General features: G+C 36.4%; 1 protein-coding gene across 12 annotated transcripts in view; it reads left to right on the top strand.

Annotated features, from left to right (window-relative positions):
• The window catches only part of NOL4 (nucleolar protein 4), a 391,120-nt gene that overhangs the window by 337,065 nt on the left and 34,251 nt on the right, over nt 1–19,804 (top strand). For 11 of the 12 annotated variants that reach the window (XM_025996936.2, XM_025996935.2, XM_072732144.1 and 8 more), the window contains one exon: nt 2,189–2,369. The exons of the other annotated variant lie outside the window; for it this stretch is intronic. In XM_025996936.2, coding sequence (XP_025852721.1) covers nt 2,189–2,369 — 181 coding nt within the window. The remainder of the gene's footprint in view (nt 1–2,188; nt 2,370–19,804) is intronic. 12 annotated transcript variants of the gene reach the window in all.

The following is a 19,804-nucleotide window of genomic DNA, read 5'->3' as shown; positions in this document are numbered from 1 at the left end:
CAGAGCAGTGATACAGGCAAAATATGATTCTATCTTGATTTCCTCTTTAGTGCACTTTCTCCAGGAAAGTGTTATTCCAGAGATTACTAAGGTTTAAATGGCAAGAGGGAATTATAATCAGATATTCCGGTTCATACCCTAATTTAAGTCAGTTTATGTTTGTTTGCTTGTTTTTAAAGGGAATGCTCAGAAAATTCTTATTTTCAGTTTAGTTTACACAGAGGATTTTTTCCATTAATTTCAAAATCTTTCCTGCCTAGAAATGAAATGATGAAATGCTCACAGATAATGTGTCTCAGTGTAATGGTCAGAGTTAAATAGATCAGTTAGAGATAAAAAGATCAGAGGAGCCTGGGTGGCTCAGTTGGTTAAGCGTCTGCCTTCTGCTCAGGTCATGATCCTGGAGTCCCAGGATTGAACCTTGATTCAGGCTCCCTGCTCAGTGGAGTCTGCTTCTCCTTCTGACCCTCCCCTTCTCGTGTGCATGCTCTCTCTCTCAAATAAATAAGATCAAAAGAACAAGAAGAAAATCAAAACTGTATCATTCTGATAACTGTGGTGATGTTTTTACTACATGAAAGATTAGGCTATTTCTGACTATAACAATACCACTGGGTACATAGGAGCAAACTTATTCCATGTATCCTCTTTTTCTAGTACTTGGTGCCATTTAAAAAATGTATTTGAAAGTTACTTATTTCTCTAAACATGTATCCTAAACCTTAAAAGTTGCAAAATACTTCTGATTATGACAAAGATACTCCTAGGAATTCACTAGGAATCTGTTTATAATTCTTTCTTATATTAAAAAAAACATGAAGAATGCAGCAGGCAAGTGAAGTCATATATGTTGTATGTATTTTAGACTTTATATACTCAAAGCTGGAGAGAAATTCAACCTGTTTTACTATTTAAGACATATACAATTTATCACAAATCTTAATTTCATTGTCCTCTACAACTTGACATGGTTAGCAGTTTTGATGCACAGTTTGCAGACACTAGTGTAGTTTAAGAAAGGAAAAACAAGCTGAAAGGCCTGGGTTTATTTGGGTTTTGTTAGGCTGCTATGCTGCACAAGATGGGCCTAGTGTGGAGTTAGCAGCACACAATCAGTTTTGCTATAATCATAAAATAAAGAGAGAGGCAGCAAGGTAGAGAAAGGGAGCCTGGGTTGAAGGGCAGGCAGACACAGGCTGCAAAAAATGATTTTAAGAAAGTTAACTTTGCAAATGTTTTTTCAACAAACTGTGATTTCTCTTCAGGTATTTTTAAAGCCTACCTAGTTTTTTTTTCTAATTTTTAATAAAATTTACCCTTCCAATGATTTCCAAGTGTATGGTACAAGATCATCAACCATATGCATGTTGTTGTGCAACAGACTCCCAGACCACTGTCCTGATCCTACACAACTGAAAATATACCCAGTGATCGACTCCCTATCTACACCCTACCCCCCTTCCAGCCCCTCATAGCCACCATTCTACTTCCTGGTCTATGTGTGTGACTCTTTATATACCTCATTCAAGGAGACTCATGCAAAATTTGTCTTTTGGGGACTGACTCATTTAACTTAGCATTATGTCCTCAGGGTTCATCCATGCTGTGGAATGACAGTATTTCCTTCTTTTCTTAAAGCTGAATAATATTCCACTGTATTTATATACCACATTTTCCTTCTCTGTTCATCCTTCTGTAGACATTTAGGTGGCTTTCACCTCTGGGCTATTGTGAACAACTCTTTTCATGTAATTCTAAATTCAGTTGGAAATTGCAAATTGTTCTATCTCCAATTTGTCTTACATTGTTACCTTGCTTTCCTTTTTTTTTTTAAAGAGATTTTTATTTATTCATGAGAGACTCAGAAAGAGAGGCAGAGACATAGGCCGAGAGAGAAGAAGACTCCCTGTAGGGAGCCTGATGCGAGACTCAATCCCAGGACCCCAGGATCACGACTTGAGCTGAAGGCAGATGCTCAACCACTGAGCCATCCAGATGCCCCTCCATTTTTTTTTAGTTTTTGGCCAAGTTGTTGAAAATCTGTATCTGTGCTGAGTTAATGATGTTGACCACAGATTTTTTATTTTTCCATATTCAATGCAGACATGTAGATAACAATGAGATAGTCCTGGTCAATGTGAAATAGCACTGTGATATGACAAGTAATGGAATGCTGTTGTCCTTGCAGGACGAATCTGCTCCAGCTGACAAACAGTGTAAACCAGAGCCAGCCCAGGCCACTTACTCCACCTCAGCTGTTTCAGGCTCCCAGGAGGTGTTGTACATCAACGGGAATGGGACCTACAGTTACCATAGTTACAGAGGGCTAGGCGGGGGCCTGCTCAATCTGAATGATGCTTCCAGTAGTGGTGAGTCTTTACTATTTATTGTGCTTTTTCTGTCCATGTGGGGATAGCAAATTCTCTAAATCTGAGAGGAAGAAATGAATTTACTGTGATAAGCAATAGTACCAACCTTCTAAAAACAAGACAGCTTAATACATAACATTTGTCTCCCTCCAAGGATATTTCCCAATTGTCTTGCTGTTTCCAAAAGTAGCAACACTATTATACAACTGAATACGTGATGTTCTGTACTCAAAAAATCTCAACTAGAGAAATAACAATTTTTTAAACCAAATAGTTATAGACGTCCTTCCCCCAAAGCTGTAATGCACTATTCGTCAAGAATAATGACCTATTTTCTCAATGTTCAAAGAGGTTTTTAATTTGGAAAATGTGAGGCAGCAGGAACTTTATTGACTTTATGAAACACAACTAGTCATATACCTAAGAACATACAAACGGAGACACCACATAAACAACCCGTGCACCCGTGGTTCTCCATGCTCCACCAGCAGTAAAGGGTGTACTGGAGGCAGCTCATACTGGCTCATGCTTGATAAAGTTTTAGGAATTTCTTGAGTCTATGTGCCAAAATGAGTTCCAAATGTGTAACATAAAAGGAATAAAATATATGGATGAATTTCTTATAACTGCATTGTAGGAAAAGTTTTCCTAAAGTATACTTAAAATCCAGGGGGGAGGGGGGAAGTTCCATTTCATATACAAATACACACATAGACACACTTTTTCATGACAGAAAACATTTTACACAAAGTAAAAAATAAATGACAAACTGGGAAAATTATTAGCTACCTATACTACAAAAGGTTAATAAGCCAATACATGAGGTTCTTCTAAAAAGAAAGAAATACCCCAAAGTATATATAAAAAGAATAAGGCTAGAAAATGAAAACACAATTTCCAAAGAAAGCAATGCAAATGTCTCTTAAATATGGATAAATTTACTTAACTCCACTCACACCTAATAAGAGAAATGCAGATTAGCAAAAATCCAAATATTTACACAATAATATTTTGACAAGGCTGTGGGGGGAAATGAGGACTCTCATGCATAGTTTGTACAATGCAAAAAGTTGGGGTGGAATTTGGCAGTATCTGGAAATGTTAAATATGCATTTACCATTCAGTCCAGCAATCTCTTTAGGAATCTCTTGTTAGGAATTTATCTCAAAAAGACATATGCACAAAGCTATCCATTGTAGTGTTATTATTAAATGCAAGAAAAAGGGATTACCAATGAAAATGTCCAAAATAAAAATGTTCCATCAATTGATGGTTAGTTGATTCATTTTGAGTACATCCAAACAAGACAGTAACATGCAGCTATAAAAAGTGATGAAGAATCTCTTTATACCTCCAAATGCTGAAAAGCCCCTATAGTATGCTAATATTCATTAAAGAAGGATTTATATAATTAAAAAAAAGTTTGCATAGAGGCAGGAATGGGGGAGAACAGTATGGAGAAAGAAATACAAGCCAGAATTCTGTGATTATACTTGGTTTTTGTATTTTGTTTTATAAATTTAACTTTGAACAATTTAAATACATAATTATAAATGTAACTGACTTTAAGAATTCCTGATATTGAAAGAAAAATTATACAGATGAATTTTTATCTGCTTAATGAGTGGTTGGCATAACCTCCACACAGAACTTTTCCAAATGAGTTCAAAAACCATAATTTAACTCCATAGCATACAAGTCTATCATAAGACCGTTAACTATTTTCAGTAATCACATTATTATTTTGAGACTGTTTGTGCATGTCATTTAAAACAATTTTATGATTATGTTCATATAGTGAAAGCTGGAATTTTTAGCAGGGTCAAAGTAGATATAAATTTAAAAGCAATACGTTCAAGCAAAAGCTCCATAATCTTGTATTTGAATTGGTAGTATCAGTGAGAACTCAATTCATTATTTGTTAAAAAAAAATGTTTCATTTTCTACTGAAAAATGCCTGAAAATAAAGACCAGTTTAAATTTGAATATTTGAATTAGGCTTTGTGAACTTTGACATATTTGGGAGGAAATTGCATTATTAATGTCAAAGGAGTATATACTCTAGAAAATCACTTACCCTTCTAATACTGGAAATATGCTCTGGGTGTGTTCAGGGGTACTCTGCTTGGAAGGCTGGGGCTCTTTGGTTCTGCTTTCAAATTAAAGGTGCTCTAAGGACAGGATCACAGAGCTTGCGCTTGAATCAGTTGCCTCCAACTCAAAAGAGGGGTGCCTCAAGTGGAAGGGGGAAAAAAGGAAATTATCTTATTTTGAAAAGAAACTAAGTTTCAAGTGTTTTTAAGTTTTTCCAAAGGCAATGAGTCTTCTTAGTTGTTTCCAAGTCTTATTTGTATTTAGACAGCAAATCATCAGGAACGAGAAAGTTCAGTACCAAATAGGGACAACCCATAAACAGAAGCTGAACATTCCTTAGCCAATAAAGCTAGAAACTAACAATTCTTTTTAAATATTTGACATGGGAGGTAAGAACTGATAGTTTAGAACTCAACCACCAAATCAAAACATTTTTTAATAAATTTATTTTTTATTGGTGTTCAATTTACCAACATAAAGAATAACACCCAGTGCTCATCCCGTCAAGTGCCCCCCTCAGTGCCCATCACCCATTCACCCCCACCCCCCCGCCCTCCTCCCCTTCCACCACCCCTAGTTCGTTTCCCAGAGTTAGGAGTCTTTATGTTCTGTCTCCCTTTCTGATATTTCCCACACATTTCTTCTCCCTTCCCTTATATTCCCTTTCACTATTATTTATATTCCCCAAATGAATGAGACCATATAATGTTTGTCCTTCTCCGATTGACTCATTTCACTCAGCATAATACCCTCCAGTTCCATCCACGTCGAAGCAAATGGTGGGTATTTGTCGTTTCTAATGGCTGAGTAATATTCCATTGTATACATAAACCACATCTTCTTTATCCATTCATCTTTCGATGGACACCGAGGCTCCTTCCACAGTTTGGCTATTGTGGACATTGCTGCTATAAACATTGGGGTGCAGGTGTCCCGGCGTTTCATTGCATCTGTATCTTTGGGGTAAATCAAAAGATTTTGAGGAAAAGTGTATTGACTGTAGATTTTACTGACAGAATCTTTGTTTTTTTTTAGACTAAAGTAGTCATTCATTTATTAATGTATTTAACATCAATACCAATCACTTACTGAGTCCTTGTGGTGCTTCATGTAATTTCCATTTATTCCTTACACAGTCCTCTGAGATATGTTTTGCAGTTTTGTGGAAGAAGTTTATAAAATTGAACTTGCCCCAACTTAAAAAAAATAATGCTTAGGCACCACTTCCTTTTTTCTTAGAATGATTGAAACCCATTTTGTGAGGCTCAGAGACATTGAGTAGGATTTTCTCAAGGTCCCTCCTTAATAAAGGGAAAAGCCAGGATCTGAGCACAGGCTTTCTGACATCAGAAGCCACATTGTAAAGTAAACCAGTTAGCTAACAATGTGTGCAAACAAGAAAGTACTGAAGTATGTGATTGCCTCTGGTAGGAACTAATCTACTTTGGTCTCCAGAGACCCTTCTATTCTGGACATTTTGTACAATGAGTGAATAATACAATATGGGTCTTTTATGTTGAGCATCTTTCATTTAGCATGATGTTTTAAAGGTTCATCTATTTTATGGTATGCATCAGTACTTCATTCTTTTTTATTGCCAAGTAATGTTCCATTCCGTGGCTATGTCAGAATTTGTTTAGCCATTCAGTTAATGGACACTTGGATTTTTTTCACTTTGAGGTTTCTATGAATAATGCTATAAACATTTATGTACAAATTTGTGTATATGATTCCTTTGAGAATATACCTAGGAGTGGAATTGCTGGTTCATTCATATGGTAACTCTATGATTAACACTTTGAGGGAATAATAGACTGAATATGAGATATTTTTTGTTATCAATCCTTAAAACATTTTCTTGACTGTGTCTTGTAATATTTACAGTACAAGCTTGCACTTCCTTTATTGCTATTTTCTTTTGTGATGCTACTGCAGATGGAATGTTTTCCTTAAAATATTGTTCTATATTTTTCTATTTTTGGAAGAGTTTGTAAAGTAGTGGTATTCTTTAAATGTTTGGTAGAATTCAGGAACGATGATACCTGTGCCTGGGTTTTTCTGAGGGGTTTTGATCACTAATCCAGTCTCTTGTGTTATATTGTCTATTTCTTCTTGAGTCAGTTTAGGTAGTTTTATATATTTCCAGAAATTTGTCCATTTCAACTGAATTATCTAATTTACTGACACAGTTCATAGGATTCCTTTATAATCCTATTTTCACACGCTCTGCTCCCTCTATAATTTCTGATTCTAGTTATTTGAGTTCTCCTCTTTCTTTTGGGTGACTTTAGCTAAAGACTTGTCAATTTACTTGATCGTTTATTTGGTCATTTCATTTTTTTAAATTTTTATTTATTTATGATAGTCCCACACACACAGAGAGAGAGAGAGAGAGAGAGAGAGAGAGGCAGAGACATAGGCAGAGGGAGAAGCAGGCTCCATGCACCGGGAGCCCAACGTGGGATTCGATCCCAGGTCTCCGGGATCGTGCCCTGGGCCAAAGGCAGGCGCTAAACCACTGCGCCACCCAGGGATCCCTACTTGGTCATTTCAAAGAGAAAGCTTTTAGCTTCATTTTTTTTTTTTTTTAATTTATTTATTCAGAGAGAGAGACTGAGAGGCAGAGACACAGGCAGAGGGAGAAGCAGGCTCCATGCAGGGAGCCCGACGCGGAACTCGATCCTGGGTCTCCAGGATCACACCCCGGGCTGCAGGCGGCGCTAAACCGCTGGGCCACCAGGGCTGCCCGCTTTTAGCTTCACTTATTTTCTGTGTTTTTCTACCCTCTATTTCATTGATTTTTTACTCCCATATTTATTATTTCCTTCATTTTGCTTATACTAAGTTCAGTTTGTCCATAGTTTCCAGTTGAAAATAAATTGGAAAGTTAAGACATTTATTTGAAGCCTGTTTTTTTCTTCATATATAGCTAATTACAGCTATAAATTTCCTTCTAAGCATTGCTTTATCTGCATTACAAAGGTTTTAGTATATTGTGTTTTTGTTTTCATTCACTTTAAAGTGTTTTCTAATTACCTTTGTCATTTCTTCTTTGACCCACAAGTTATTTAGGAATATGTTGTTTAATCACCACTTATTTGTGAATTTCCCAAATTTATTTAAGGATTTCTAATTTTATTCCACTGAGATTGGAATACATACTTTATATATTTCAATCCTCTCAAGTTAATTGAAGCTTGTTTTATGATCCAGTTTGTGATCTATCCTAGATAATGTCCCATGTGTACCTAACAAAGATGTGTATCCTGCTGTTGATGGTTTGGCTGGTAGTAAATGCATATTAGGTCTCGTTGGTTTATAGTGTTGTTCAAATATTCTATATTCTTATTGATCATCTGCCTAGGTTTTATGTCCATTATTGAAAAAAGGTTATTGAAGTCTCCAACTACTATTATTGAACTGTTTACTTTGCCTTCATTTCTAATAGTTTTGTTTCCTTTTGAGAATTTACCATTAGGCATATTTATTGTTTATATCGTTATATCTTATTGATGGATTGACTCTTTTATCATTGTGAAATATCCCTCTTTATAACTTCTTACATCTATCTTGCCTAATATTAGTTATTTCTATAATATTGTGGTAGTCCTGAAAATGAAGACAAGAGGGCAAAACTTTGGATGTGGAAGTGACACATAAAAGAGTATAGGACAAATTGAGTATTTCTCACCTCTACTCAAATACTACCAAAATTAATTTGTCATTTTTCCATAAAAGGCTGTGTCATTTTGGGAACCCAATGCCAAATGATAAATAGGTCTTCTTATTTAAAAAGTAAGAATATCAAGATGATGATAACAGAGCATTACACAAGGCATGGGACTCTTTTGATCACAGGATCCTGTGGGACTATACATATTTCATGCCCCACTTTGCTCCTCTGACTTGTTAAGCAAATTGGAGGAAGCACTGTGTTTTCATGAAAATGGCAGATAGTTGCTGGTGGGAAGAAAGATAATGAGAATAGTTTTTTTTTGAGGAGAGAGGAGAGAATGTTGGAGCAGCTGCCAATCATGAGTCAATATTGAGAAGGAATTTAAAGGAAAAAATTTGCTATGAATTATTAATAAGTGGGGTGCCAAAATTTTTTCTTGCCCTTCAACTCATTCTCCACATAGGAACCAAAGTAAGTTTAAAGAAAAGAGAAATCTGATTACATCACTTATTATCTAAGCCCCCCCCTTTTTTTTTTCATTAAAACCCTTTTATAGCTCTCCTTTTTCCTGGAAAATGACCTTACCTACCACTTTATGCCTCAAGGTTCACTCACCTGAACTTTTCTTGGACTTGCCCTTTTCACCCTCATATCCATCACTTATTGCTCATCTTTTGAATCTTGAATTCCTGAAGTCTAGATAAAATATAGTCATAATTTTCATAGCATTCTGTGAAGCATGAACCACAGCACATGCACACATACACACACTACACACTCCTACACACATTCTTACACATATGTAATCACAATACATTGGTATCCACTCTTCAATTTTATTGCTCAATGCTACTCAAAAGCCACATTGGAAATCTAGTATAGATTCTTTATCAGATTCTAACCATACAAGTGGTTAGAAAGTAAGTTTTATAAATTGGCAGTTTAAATGTAGGTGCTATGGTACTATGATGAGGTGTACCTCGCCTGTAAGTTACCCCTCCCACCAAATATAACAAGCCGGAAAAATAAAGTGACTTGCTCAAGGTCACACAGGCTGACTTTTTGGTTATTGGATTAATACATCTTTTGGTTTTTGTGTGTTGCTATAAAGATCTCTTAAGGACACAGTAAAGAACAACTTTGAACAATTCAGACTGTGTACTGCAACAACAACAACAAAAAAAACAGGAGTAGCAGAATAACCAGTGTGGTATGCAACAAATTTAAAATGAATGGCTTTCTTTGAGCATTGTTTTTGGGATGAGTGTAATGGAGTTTTTGGGTTTGGTTTTATTTTTTTTAAAGAGGCAAAAGACTAGTCTTGGCAAATAACAACTTCAGGATTAAACCAGGGAAAATTTTTTTACCTTGTGTCTGAAAAATAACTCTGGCTATAGTAATGGTAACAAGGCAAATGGTTAATTTCAGGTTGTGAAGGAGCTCTAAATAACTTTTTTTTTTTTTCCCAAAAGCACATCCCACCTGTAACACTGGTAATGGCTACTGCTATTTTGATAGTGTTTAGTTTTTGCTTGTTTTAAGCACAGAATAGAAGCTTGATTCAGGTCCACAATTTCCTTTATTTGGGGACTTTCTTCATAAATTCTGGAAACCCCTAACATATTTTGACTTTTAAAAATGGTATTATCCTTAGCTTATTTCTTCAATTTTAAGACATTAGAATAATCATTCCCTGTAACAGATTTGGAGCTGTGGAGAAAGAAACTATATACATATACATAAATCTTGAGAGCTAAAAAGGACATAGCAGAAGATTAGCATTATATGAGATGCCAGCATCAAATCTGATGGCTGACAACTCCAGTTACTCTAAATTTGAGAATTCTTGATTTTAGGATTTGTGATCTTCTAAGAAGTGTTGAACAGAGCAGCAACTTTCAAGATGCAAAGGTGAATTAGCTACACATCTGAATTTATAAAGCAGATGAAGACAATTAGAATTTAAATCATTAAATGGGAAGCATGATGTGGATTAGCTATCCAAATAGGAAGGCAAAGATTGAAGGAGATACAATGTTTGTAAAACCTTCTAGGCTAACATAATAAGTATATGAACCCTGTAGATTGTGCTACATTCAAAAAGAGCATGAGGGTAAAAGAATGAGAAAGGAAGGCTACCTTAACAGCATTTGGACTTAAAGAGTCCAAAGATTTAAGAACTTTGGATTCTCATTTTCAAATCACTTTCTCAATTTCTTTTGTAATTTATTTGGGCTGCTGCTATAACAAAAATACTATAAACTGAGTAGCTTAAACAACAAACCTTTATTTCTCAGAGTTCTGGACGCTATGGAGTCCAAAGTTCCAGTGCTGGGCAGATTTAGTATCTGGTGAGAACCACTTCCTGGCTCCTAGTGGACCACCTTTTCTCCGTGTCCCCACACAGTAGGATGAGTGGGGCCTCTCTGATAAAGGCACTCCTCCCACCCTTAGAACCCAACCACCTTCCAAAGGTCTTACCGCCACAAACCATTACACTGGAGATTAGGTTTCAATATATGAATTTTGAAAGAAAGGTGAACATTCAGTCCATAGCAAGCACTTAAAGAAAAACAAAGTTGAGTAAAGGCAGAATCACTGACCTCAAGGAACTTACAGATCAAAATGAGATAAAATTTTCTTCCTCTCCTTGGGCAGCCCCTTTGGCTTAGCAGTTTGGCGCTGCCTTCGGCCCGGGATGTGATCCTAGAGACCTGGGATCGAGTCCCAAGTTGGCTCCCTGCATGGAGCCTGCTTCTCCCTCTGCCTGTGTCTCTGCCTCTCTCTCTCTCTCTCTCTCTCTCTCTCTGTCTCTCTCATGAATAAATAGGTAAAGTCTTTTTTAAAATTTTCATTTTCTTTCTCTTCTTGTGTAAATATCAGAATCCTTTAAGATTCTGATGAAGTAGTACTTCCTTGGGGAATCCTTACTGTACCTTGCCATCCTTCTACCCTTTGGAGAACAATTATTCTCCTGCTTATGTTTCTATTCTAGCATTTGTCTCATTGAATCGAGACATAGGTTTTCAAATATTTTCCCTAGATAGACGTGTACTCCTTGAAAGCAGAAACTCTGTCTTGCTCTCTATTACATCCCGTGAATAAACATAAGTGCTCAACCATATTGGCTTAATGAATAATAAATTCTTAAAAATAGAACACTTGCTAAAGAAGTGAAAAAGGTGCAAACCGAATTATTTATGTATATTGGATGGTACGGGTGAGGGTTTATTTTAAATAAAGCAAAGGAATGAGAAGCAAGAAGAAAGACTAAACTGAATTTGGAGATTCTGTGGGTGAAAGAGGGAGACTCCATGAAGTTTTACTAATTGATTAATTTTGAGGGTAGTAACAATAGGAAAAACTTGCCCCTGTTGGAGACTTCATAGCAAGGAAAGGGTGCCCTTCAAATCCTTTGTTAGCCAACCTCCATTTGTTTAGAGCTGGCAAGGGTCTGCACCCAACAATCCAAATTTTCAAGTTGGAGTGTTATCAAAATGACAGCAGTTACAATTTGTATAAAGAATTTATTCAAATTATCAAACTGAAATGAGAAGCAAGCAAGCAGCCAATCCTCTCGTTATTATCACATCCAATTACATGGGACTTTGGAAAGCTTTCTTTCTATCAGGAAGTTCACACTGAGCTTTCTAAAGAGGGCAATTGCGGTTTGCTGCAGTTATCCATTGGATCTCTTGAGTCTAAATTATATGCATAATGCATAAGTTAACTACTGATGTTTCCTCTCCACAAACTCCATTGGGCAGACTTTTCAATTTGTTTTTCAACTCTGATATAAACTGCGCTGATATACAGACCGAAATTTAACAAGACCAAATTGTAGTAATAATGACCATAATAACTAACATTTGTGTGGCAATTTCTAGTTTGCCTGAATCTTTACATCCATTATCTTTTTTGCTCCTCACAAATATTCAGGGTTGTTGGCTGTCAAGATGCTTTGGATCAGAACCTATAATTATGAGTCTAAGGAAGCTTGGCCATAAGTTTCACTACCATTCTAAAGCCCATTGATAGTGATATGACTGGCTTTGTATATGGATATTGCTGCCCCTCGGCATCAACATTTTGAAACATCACTTGTCATCTGAAATTTTCAGAGGAGAACTTCTATTCATGTGCTGTCTTCACTTCTCATCTATCACTCACTCTTCAATCCACAATAGCAGGCTTCTCCTCCACCATTTTGCTGAAACTGGTCAGGTCAAGTTTATCAATGATTTTACTTGTTGTCAAACCATAGATGATTTTTCCCTTTATCTTACCAGGTTTCTTGGGTATATTTGTATCTGTTGATGATTAGAGACTTGAAACATCCACCTTTTTGGCTTCCAGGATAATATACTCTCATGTCACTTTGCTCCTCAGATGATTCTTCCCTCATTGTATTCTTGGGCTTTCTCTCTCTACTCATGCCCTCCATACTGGGATTCTCCCAGCATATCCTGCTCTTGTCTCTTTACGTATCTTGTTCTACACACTGCTTAAAGGTGAGCCTACCAGCTCTTGTGGTTTTAGAATATGCCAAAAGTGGTATATCTCACCCCTATTTCACCCTGAGCTTCAGATTTTATATCAAGTTGTCTACCAGATAGCCAAGAAAATATAGACATCCCAAGAAAATTCACATTCAGTTATTTAACAATGAATTCTTCATCTTGATACCTTCTATTGCCTGTCTCAGGCTGCCTCATGCAGGAATGCCCTTCCCTGGACCTGACTCATGACAGCTCTTGTTCTCATTATAATTTTCTGGTTGCCTCCCCCAATTAAGTTTTCTTCCTATATGTTCCCATAATGCCATGGGCATACTTCTTATTTAACCTGTTAAATGCTCTTCTCTATACTGGACAGGCAAGGTGATTTTTTTTTTTTTTTACTAACATAACACCAGCATCAATAAATAATAGGTTTATATTTATGCTCAACAAATGTTGAGCAGATAAATGACTCAGGAAGAAATTGTTCTGGAATGCCTGGGTGGCTCAGTGGTTGAGCATCTGCCTTTGGCTCAGGGCATGATCCCAGGGTCCTGGGAGAGTCTCACAGCCCCCTTCTCCCTCTGCCTATGTCTCTGCCTCTCTCTGGGTGTGTCTCGTGAATAAATAAATTTAAAAAAAAGAAAGAAAGAAATTGTTCCAATAAAATATTACCTCTTTAGAGAACTTAAATCCTATTGAGCATAGTAATCATCAGTTGAGGATGTCTTCTTAAAGCTTATTCTCTGTTTCTCTCAATACCCTGAAGAGCACAATACTGGAAGAAGAGAAGTGTTTTCATATCAAACATTTCAGACAAATGTTTTGAAATACACATATTCCATTTCAAAATGTATTCAGCTTTAAGTTCCCTGATTCAAGAGAGAAATGTTTACGTAGTTGTCCAGGGAACTGGCAAGGTGCTCTTTATACATTTACCTTATCCTCGTAATGACTTGTTCTGGTTCATGAGCCAAATGCAAAGTGGTACAGAGGCATGGGGGAGGGATTCATCATCATCCTGCTCCAATAGACCAGCTGGCTGTTTCTGTTGTGTGAAAAATACATTAGATGTATTATGTAAAATTGTGTACATAATGATTTTACAAAGTAGAACCTAAAAGTGATTCACAGAAGTTAAGCAATCCCCTATGGTTAATTTGTATGTAGTTTACACAATGAAAAGATCTACATGATGATAACATATGCGAAAAAAGATGATCGTATGATCTAATTGAAATAAACATAATTAGGAATATGCTGTTATTATATCTCAATAGTTTCAAAACACCTGAGTTTTCAAAGCACGTTCTATAACTTCATTTGCAGAGGGAGATTGTACCATCACAGTATCCAACTTGTGACTATTCTTAGAAAGCCCATTTCCTCCATGTGAATTCCTTTGATGACCTATCTTAATTCATATATTTCCCTACTTTAAACTCTACTCACTTGTATCCTTATTTTTAAGTTTCTCAATATCTGTACTATCCAATATAATAGCCACTAATCACATGTGTCTATTCAAATTAAGTAAAATTAAGTAAAATTTAAAAAGTCAGTTTCTCCGTCACACTGGGACACATTTCAAGTTCTCAGTTGCCAAAGTGGTGAGTGGCTACTTAAATAGCACTGAAGAACATTTTCATCACCACAGAAATTTCTGTTGGACAATGCTTATTCCAAACCCTAATCTTCTCACCTTGCACCATTATATTGGCTTTTGGAGGGTTATTATTGCAGAAAACTTTTTCTACATTTATTCCATCAAGCTCCTTGTGTTTAATTATATATGTATTTTTCACTTCTCAATAAAATATGTGAGGTCAATGAATAACCTTATGGAAACTTAAATGGCAATTCTTAAATAATGCTTTTAATTCAGACTGCTCAGCTTTTAAATGACTTGCAGTCATTTTAGGGTTCTGAGAAAAGCTAATAGGTTGCAACATAAGTATCGAAAACCTTTTTGGCAGAAGCTGGCATTGCTTTAAAATTACAAACAAGATAAAAATTTTTAAAGATTTTATTTGAGAGAGAGAATGTGTGCCTACAAATTGGAAGTGGGGTGGGGGCAGAGGGAGAGGGAAAAGCAACTTTCCTTCTAAGCAGGGAGCCAGACCTTGGACCTGAGAGATCATGAGCTGAGCCCAAGGCAGATGCTTAACTGACTGAGCCACCCAGGCACCCCAAAACAAAACAAATTTTATAAGAGTTTCATTGTGATAGAATTTCAAATAGTGTAACATTTAGAGAAAGCAGCTCAAGATGAAAATGTTTGAAATGTGACCACAGTTTTGCCACTGAGTTCATTCTGTTTTTTCAGGTTTTCCCACATGTACCATGATGATAACCTAGAACTCAGGTGAGATGGAATGATTTACAGGCATTTGTATTGAGATACATAGAGTTTTAGGGAGATGCTTATTTGTAAATTTTAATGAGTGGGAATTATGTTAATCAGCTGCTGGATAATTCAAAGGAAAATGATATGAATTACCTGCAAAATAAACTGAAGCATCTCTCAGTTTATCTGATCAAGTCTTCAAATCTTCCAGCAGGTGTTCTTTAGGTCAGGGAGCTTCAGAGAAAGGGCTTGGAATAAAAGAAGTGAGTGGCCCTGTGTTTTCCCTGGACTGCCAAGCACTTGTAATGGTGTTACAGCTCCATATTGAGCAGGCTTTCTGGCAGCAGCTTCCTAAAAGCCCTTCTTTACAGTAAAATGGATCTTTATTGACTCCTAAGATCCTTTTATTTCGTGTTGTGTTTGTGCCTACTCATTGAAGGGAAGGGATGAAAAGACAACTCCATTAGGATTCTGGGACCTCCCTTTTTGAGGCTGCCAGGATCCTCTTCAGGGGCTTTCCAGGTGGTATGAGTTCCTAATGGTTGGCTGGGCTCATTTTCCTTATACAACCTCCTTTGAACTTTGACATATCCTCTGGGGATCTTTCTGAACAAACCAGTTAAATTTTACTGGCCTTATCAGCCCACTGCTACTCAGGAAGGAACTCTTTGGGGAGTTCAGAATGTTCTACTTTTCTAGGAAGTGAGAAGTATCACTCTCTGTATGAAAATTGAATTAGCCATTTTCTACATTCCTCTTTCCTGGGTTCAGGTACTGATGCACCTTCCTGAAATAGGCACCAGGCTTCTCCCCGGCCTCACTAGAGATCTTGGGTCTGTCTGCCTGAATCACTCCAAGAGGGTAGGAAGGCCAGAGTTGCCTTATTTTTTTCTCATTCGTGTTAACAGATTGCAAATGCCAAGTATGATTACAGTTACAATGCTAATATTTCCTTTTGTGGTTTCAAGGCACACAGTCATATTAATAGCCACTTGGCTCTTGACTGTCTGAGAGTCCTACTTCCATCCACATACCACTGCTGGAACTAGTGGACATGTGTGAGTTCACAGAGTGCAAACTGCCTCCTGTGCTGCTATTTGGTCTCATTCAGATTCCAAATTAACAAATGAGGAATGTGTGGTGACTGACAATTCTGGCCAAAATCTCAGTGGTCTCAAGGCAAAAAGAAATTCTCTCCGGTGATTAAACTCATTAGGGAATATAATCCTGTTGAGTACAGTGGTCCCCCCCTTATCCCAAAGGTTATTTCCAAGAACCCCTATCGATGCCTGAAACTGCAGATAGTACTGAACCCTATAGATACTATGGTTTTTTCCTATGTACCTTTGATGAAGTTTCATTTGTAAATTATATTTTAAAGTTTATAAATTTAGTAATTTATAAATAAGGCATAGTTAGAAGTTAACAATGACTAATAAAACCGAATAATTATACAGTATACTGTAATAAGTGTTATGTGAATGTGATTGCTCTCTCTCAAGGTAGCTTATTTTACCATCCTTACCCTTCTTGTGATGGTGTGAGATAAAATGCCTATGTGCGGAGGTGAAGTAAAGTGAGTGACATAGGCATTGTGACATTAGCATTAAGTTACTATTGACCTTCAGATGATATCTCAAAAGGAGGATCATCTACTTCCAGATGAAACTGACCGGAAGTAACTGAAACCTCGAGAAGGGAAACTATGGATAAGGAAGGACTGTTGTGCTCCGAATGTATCCAAAACCAATTTTTACACTACTTAAATCTAGACCATTTTTCTGGTTCCTGTTTCTGGAAATATAAGTTACTCTATTGTTCGGGGGGGGGGGGCAATATTGTAGGAATAAACATATATTATTTTTAAATTTTTAATTCTGGGATAATATACAGTGTTACATCAGTTTCAGGTGTACAATACAGTGAGTCAACAATACTATACTCAGTGTTCATCATGCTAAGTGTACTCTTAAACCCCTTCACCTATTTGCCCATCCTCCCACCCACCTCCCCTCTGGCAACCATCAGTTTGTTCTCTATATTTAAGGGTCTTTTTTGTTTGTTTCTTTGTTTGGTTTCTTAAATCCACAAATGAGTGAAATCATATGGTATTGTATTTCATAGACTTTTTTCACTTAACATTATACCCTCTAGATCCATCCATGTCATTGCAAATGCCAAGATTTCATTCTTTTTTATGGCTGAGTTATATATTCCATTGTTTAGATATACCACTTCGTTACAGATTCACCAATTGATGGACACATAATTTGGCTATTGTAAATACTGTGGCAGTAAACATAGGGATGCGTGTAACCCTTTGAATTAGTGTTCTTATTTCTTTTAGTAAATAACCAGTAGGGTGATTACTGGATCACAGGGTAATTCTATTTTTAACTTTTTGAGGTCCCTCCATACTATTTTCCACAGTGGCTGCACCAGTTTGCCTTCCCACCAACAGTGCAAGAGGGTTCCTTTTTCTCTACATCCTTACCAACACTTGTTTCTTGTGTTTTTGATTTTAGCAATTCTGACAGGTGTAAGGTGATACCTCATTATAGTTTTGATTTTCATTTCCCTGATGATGAGTGACATTGAGGATCTTTTCATGTGTTTATTGGCCATCTGTAGGTCCTCTTTGGAGAAACATCTACATGTCTTACCATTTTTAATTAGATTATTTTGTTGTTGAGTTGTGTAAGTTCTTCATATATTTTGGATACTAACCCTTTATTGGACATGTTATTTGCAAATATCTCTCCCATTCAGTAGGCTGTCTTGTCTTTTAGTTTTGTTTTGTTTCCTTCACTGCACAGAAGCTTTTTATTTGGATGTAGTCCCAATAGTTTATTTTTGCTTTTATTTCCCTTGCCTCAGGAGATATATCTAGAAAAACATTGCTATGGCTAATGTCAGAATAACTACTGCCAAAAAAAAAAAAAAAAGAAAGAAAGAAAGAAAAATTACTGCCTATGCTTTCTTCTAGGATTTTTATGGTTTCAAGTCTCACATTTAGGTCTTTAATTCATTTTGAGTTTATTTTTGCATATGTTGGTAGAAAGTGGTCCAGTTTTCCCAATACTATTTGTTAAAGATACTTTTCCCGTTGTATCTTCTTGCCTCTTTTGTCAAAGATTAATTGACCATATAACCATGGGTGTATGTCTAGCTAAGTGTCTCATTGATTTATGTGCCTTGTGTGTGTATGCGTGTGTATGCACGCACGTGTGCCAGTACCATACTGTTTGGGTTACTGTAGCTTCGTAGTGTATCTTGATACCTGGTATTGTGAGACCTTTAGTTTTGTTCTTCTTTTCAAAATTGCTTTGACTACTAATGGACTTTTGTGGTTCCATACAAATTTTAGAAGTATATGTTCCAGTTCTGTGGAAAATGCTATTGGTATTTTGATAAGGATTCCATTAAAACTGTAGATCGCTTTGAGTATGGACAGTTTAACAATATTTGTCATCTCAATTCGTGGACATGGAATATCTTTCCATTTTTTTGTGTCAATTTTTTTCATGAATGTTTTAAAGTTTTCAGAAAATGAGTCTTTTATGTCCTTGATTATATTTATTCATAAATATTTCACTTTTTGGTACAGTTGTAAATGAGACTGTTTTCTTAGTTTTCTGCTACTTCATTATTAGTCTCTAGAAATGGAACAAATTTCTGTATATTGATTTTGTATCCTGCAACCTTACGGAATTCATTTGTCACTTGTAGCAGTTTTTTGATGGCGTCTCCAGGGTTGCCTAATATGTATATTAGGTCATCTGAAAATAGTCATAGTTTTGCTCCTTCCTTACCAATTTGGATGTTTTTAATTTATTTTCCGTATTTGATTTCTACAGCTAGGATATCCATTACTGTGTTGAATAAAAGTAGTGAAAGTGGACATCCTTGTTTTTTTCTTGACTTTAGAGAAAAACCTCTCAGTTTTCACCATGAAGTGTAACGTTAGCTGTAGGTTTTTCATTTATGGCCTTTATTATGTTGAGGCGTGTTCCCTCTCAACCTACTTTGTTGTACATTGTCAAATGCTTTCTTCATCTATTGAAATGATCATATGGTTTTTATCCTGACTCTTGTTGATGTGATATATCACAATGATTGATATGTAAGTATTGAACCACCCTCACCACCCTGGAATAAATCACCACATGATTGTGATGAATGATTTTTTAAAAAATATATTGTTGAATTCACTTTGATAATATTTTGTGGAGGATTTTTTATATCTATGTTTATCAGAAATATTGGCCTGTAGTTTTATTGTTTTGTAGTGTCTTTATCTGATTTTGGTATCACAGGGTAGTGCTAGCCTGGAAGGTTTCCTTTCTCTTCTATTTTTTTTTAGAATAGTTTGAGATGAATAGGTATTGATTCTTCATTAAATGTTTGGCATAATTCACCTGTGAAGCTGTCTGTTCCTGGACTTTTGTTTATTGGGAGTTTTTTTTAGTACTGATTCAGTTTCATTGCGGGTAATTGGTGTTTTCTTTTTTTTTTTTAAGATTTATTTATTTATTTATGATAGACAGAGAGAGAGAGAGAGAGAGAGAGAGAGAGAGGCAGAGACACAGGAGGAGGGAGAAGCAGGCTCCATACCGGGAGCCCGACATGGGACTCGATCCCGGGACTCCAGGATCGCGACCTGGGCCAAAGGCAGGCGCCAAACCGCTGAGCCAACCAGGGATCCCCCTAATTGGTGTTTTCAAATACCTATTTGTTTCTGAATCAGTTTAGGAATTTATCCATTTCTTCTATGTTGTCAAATTTGTTGGCATTTAATTTTGCATAATATTCTCTTATT

Source organism: Vulpes vulpes, chromosome 13 (genome assembly GCF_048418805.1).
Source record: "Vulpes vulpes isolate BD-2025 chromosome 13, VulVul3, whole genome shotgun sequence".
Taxonomy (NCBI): Eukaryota; Metazoa; Chordata; class Mammalia; order Carnivora; family Canidae; genus Vulpes; species Vulpes vulpes.
The sequence above is the reverse complement of the archived record's forward strand: the minus strand, read 5'-3'. Positions and strand labels throughout refer to the sequence as shown.